Genomic DNA, 3,800 nt, shown 5'->3' with positions numbered 1-3,800 from the left:
ACCCCGGCAGCTCCCCCGCCCTGAACTCCTCATTCCCGGCTGGAAAAGCCCTCCCTGGCAGCTGGGCCGGGGGGGTGGACACGTTACTTGTTCTTGAAGTCCTCCACCAGGTCCTGCATGTTCTTGAGCTCCCCCTCGAGCCGCCCCTTGTCCCCCAGCAGCCCGTCCAGCTGCCGCCGCAGGTTGCTGATGTAGGTCTCGAACATGGGCCCGATGTTGCTCCGGGTGGTTTTCTGGTCCTGCAGGAGGCTCCACTTGGTCTCCAGCATCTTGTTCTGCTGCTCCAGGAACCGCACCTGGAAAGGGAACCCGGCGTCAGTCGGGGAAAAGGGGGGGAAAAGGGGAGATGAGCCGTGAAATTTGGGAGGGCTGGGATGGGGTGGGTGATGCAAGGGTTTGGGTGTCCCAAGGGTTTGGGAGGGCTGGGATGGGGGTGGGTGTGTGTCCCAAGGGTTTGGGTGGCTGGTGGGAAGCACCCGAGAGGGTGTCCCAAGGGTTTGGGTGTCCCAAGGGTTTGGGTGGCTTGTGGGGAGCACCAAAGCGAGTGTCCCAAGGGTTTGGGTGTCCCAAGGGTTTGGGTGTCCCAAGGGTTTGGGAGGGCTGGTGGGAAGCACCAGAGGGGGTGTCCCAAGGGTTTGGGAGGGCTGGGATGGGGGTGGGTGTGTGTCCCAAGGGTTTGGGTGGCTGGTGGGAAGCACCAAAGGGGGTCCCAAGAGTTTGGGTGTCCCAAGGTTTTGGGTGGCTTGTGGGGAGCACCAAAGCGAGTGTCCCAAGGGTTTGGGTGGCTGGTGGGAAGCACCAAAAAGGGTGTCCCAAGGATTTGGGAGGGCTGGGATGAGGGGAGGGGGGGCTGTCCCAAGGGTTTGGGTGCCCCAGGGGTTTGGGTGTCCCAAGGGTGTGAGTGGCTAATTGGAAGCACCAGAGGGGCTGTTCCAAAGGTTTGGGTGTCCCAAGGGTTTGGGTGGCTGGTGGGGAGCTCCAAAGGGAGTGTCCCAAGGGTTTGAGTGTCCCAAGGGTTTGGGTGTCCCAAGGGTTTGGGTGTCCCAAGGGTGTGGGTCTCTCAAGGATTTGGGTGTCCCAAGGGTGTGGGTGGCTGGTGAGAGGCACCAAAAACGGTATCCCAAGGGCTCTGGGCCCGGGTTTGTGGCTCTGGGGCTGTGAAGGGATTAAAGATAAGCAGCTTCTGCTCCCTTTTCCAGACTCTGCCGGGCTGACACTTGACAGAAACCACCCCCAGACCTCAAACTCGGACAGTTCCTGCAAGTCCAGGGCGGGATTCCTGACATTTCGGGAATGCCAGAGCCGGGTTTACACAAGACCAGGCGGTGCAAGGCGGGGAGGGGGTACAGGGCAGCTCAGAGTGATGCAGGGCAGCTCGGGGAGGGGGTGCAGGGAAACTCGACTCTGCTTTACCCGGCTCTGCTTTACCAGGCTCTGCTTTACCGAGCTCTGCTTTACCAGGCTCTGCTTTACCCAGCTCTGCTTTACCGGGCTCTGCTTTACCAGGCTCTGCTTTACCAGGCTCTGCTTTACCGAGCTCTGCTTTACCAGGCTCTGCTTTACCAGGCTCTGCTTTACTGAGCTCTGTCTTGCTGGGACAACTCTTCCCCTCCCCAAATTCGGGGCTGGGCTCGGGGGGGGTGTGTTTTTAAACCCTGTCCCCCCCGTTTGGGCAGCGGCAGGTCCAGGAAGGGGCACAACAAAGCCAAGCCGGGCAGGGCAGAGCCCTTTCCTGAGGGCAGAGCCCTTTTCTGAGGGCAAACCAGCAGGGCTTTGAGAAACCCAGGAACGAGAGGGATTGGGGTGCAGAGAGCAAGGTCCCCCTTCCAGCTGGGGGATGGACCCCCATGACCCCCTTCCAGTTTGGGACCGGACCCCCAGTTCCCTCTTCCAGTTGAGGGACACACCTCAATTCCCTTTTCCAGCTGAGGGACAGATCCCTGGTCCCTTTTCCAATTGAGGAACAGACCCCTGGTCCCTTTTCCAGTTGAGGGACACACCTCAATTCCCTTTTCCAGTTGAGGGACAGATCCCTGGTCCCTTTTCCAGTTGAGGAACACACCTCAATTCCCTTTTCCAGTTGAGGGACACACCTCAATTCCCTTTTCCACTTGGGGGACCAACCCCTGGTCCCTTTTCCAGCTGAGGGACAGACCCCTGGTCCCTTTTCCAGTTGGGGCACAGACCTCTGGGTCCCTGCTCTGCTTTGGGGATGGACCCCTGGTCCCTTTTCCAGTTTCAGGGCCAGACCCCAGGTCCCTTTTCCAGCTGGGGGACACACCCCGGGTCCCTCCACCGATCTGGGGACAGACCAAATCCCACCACACCCTTAAGAATTTATCCCACCCCATCCTTCAGGACTCATCCCGAGCCTGTTCATGATTTCCCAGCTGGGTTAAGCACATTTTGGTTCCCATTTGGTGCTCAGCAGCACCCTAGAGCTCTTAAAGCAGATTTTGGGTGCTCAGCAGCTCTCCCAGAGTTCTGAGCACATTCTGGGTCCCATTTGGTGCTCAGCAGCTCCCCCAGAGCTCTAAAAGCAGATTTTGGGTCCTCAACAGCACCTCCAGAGCTCTGAGCACATTTTGGGTCCTCAACAGCTCCCCCAGAGCTCTGAGCAAATTTTGAGTCCCCTCTGGTGCTGATTTTGGGTCCTCCCTGGTGCTCAGCAGCTCCCCCAGAGCTCTGGGCAGATTTTGGGGGCCCCCAGTGCAGATTTTGGGTCCCATTTGGTGCTCAGCAGCTCCCCCAGAGCTCTGAGCAGATTTTGGGTCCCCTCTCGTACAGATTTTTGGTCCCATCTGGTGTTTCAGGAGCTCCCTCAGAGCTCTGAGCAGATTTTTGGGTGCTCAGCAGCTCCCCCAGAGCTCTGGGCAGATTTTGAGTCCCACCTGCCCTCCCCAGATCCCCCAGAGCACTCCCCCCAGCCCTCACCTTGTCGATGAAGGAGGCGAACTTGTTGTTGAGGGTCTTGATCTGCTCCTTCTCCTCCTTCCGCACCCTCTGGATGTTGGGGTCGATCTCCAGGTTCAGGGGGGTCAGCAGGCTCTGGTTCACCGTCACCTCCTGGATGCCGCCGGGGCTCAGGGCCCCCAATCCCGCGCTCCCGAAGCCGTATCCCGAGCGGACGCTGTAGGAGCCGCTCCCTCCCGTGGAGACCCTCCTGGCCGAGCCCAGGCTGTAGAGGCTGGAGCTGCCGAAGCCTCCGGCGCGGCCGAGCCCGGAGCCGCCGAGCCCGCGGGTGGAGGACACGGAGCTCACCCGGACCTGGGTGACGGCCGGGCCGGCGGCCGAGCGGGAGCTGAAGCTGACGGAGCGGGACATGGCTGCTCCAGAGGGTATTCCCGAATCCCACACCTTGGCCAAAGCTCGGGGAGAAGCGGCGCAGGGCAGTGAGGGCGGTGTCCCTCCCGCCGCCCCTTTTATCGGCCGGGCGAGCTGGGCTTGGCCCCGGGGCGACAGCGGGATCGTTTTACTGCCCGCCGAGCTGGGTGTGCCTGGCTGCCTTCCCACCCCTCCGAGCAGGGAAGGGCCGCGGGGAAGGGACAGGACACACCTGGCGCCGTGTCCCCGCTCGGGGCCTCACCTGGGCACAGGTGGGACGTGGGTGGCACGGGGGGGAACGTGGGTGGCACAGATGGGATGTGGATGGCACAGATGGGACGTGGATGGCACAGATGGGATGTGATCCCTGAGCTCCCCCAGGCTACTCTGGGCTTCTCTGGCCCCTCCAGGCTCCTCTGAGCTCCTCTGAGCTCCTCTGAGCCCCTCTGAGTTCTTCTGAGCCCCTCTTGTCTCCT

General features: G+C 61.2%; 1 protein-coding gene across 1 annotated transcript in view; it reads right to left on the bottom strand.

The window, feature by feature from the left end:
* Positions 1 to 3,482, bottom strand: part of LOC113960312 (keratin, type II cytoskeletal cochleal-like) — a 17,323-nt gene extending 13,841 nt beyond the window's left edge. Inside the window, exons 1-2 of the mRNA XM_027669825.1 lie at positions 2,935 to 3,482; positions 88 to 296 (exon numbers count right to left, since the gene is read on the bottom strand). Coding sequence (XP_027525626.1) covers positions 88 to 296; positions 2,935 to 3,324 — 599 coding nt within the window. The 5' untranslated portion in view covers positions 3,325 to 3,482. The remainder of the gene's footprint in view (positions 1 to 87; positions 297 to 2,934) is intronic.
* Positions 3,483 to 3,800: the final 318 nt, after the last annotated feature.

The sequence above is a fragment of the Corapipo altera genome, unplaced genomic scaffold (assembly GCF_003945725.1).
Source record: "Corapipo altera isolate COAL_440 unplaced genomic scaffold, ASM394572v1 229, whole genome shotgun sequence".
Taxonomy (NCBI): domain Eukaryota; kingdom Metazoa; phylum Chordata; class Aves; order Passeriformes; family Pipridae; genus Corapipo; species Corapipo altera.
Note: the sequence above shows the minus strand (reverse complement) of the source record. Positions and strands in the feature narration are given on the sequence as shown.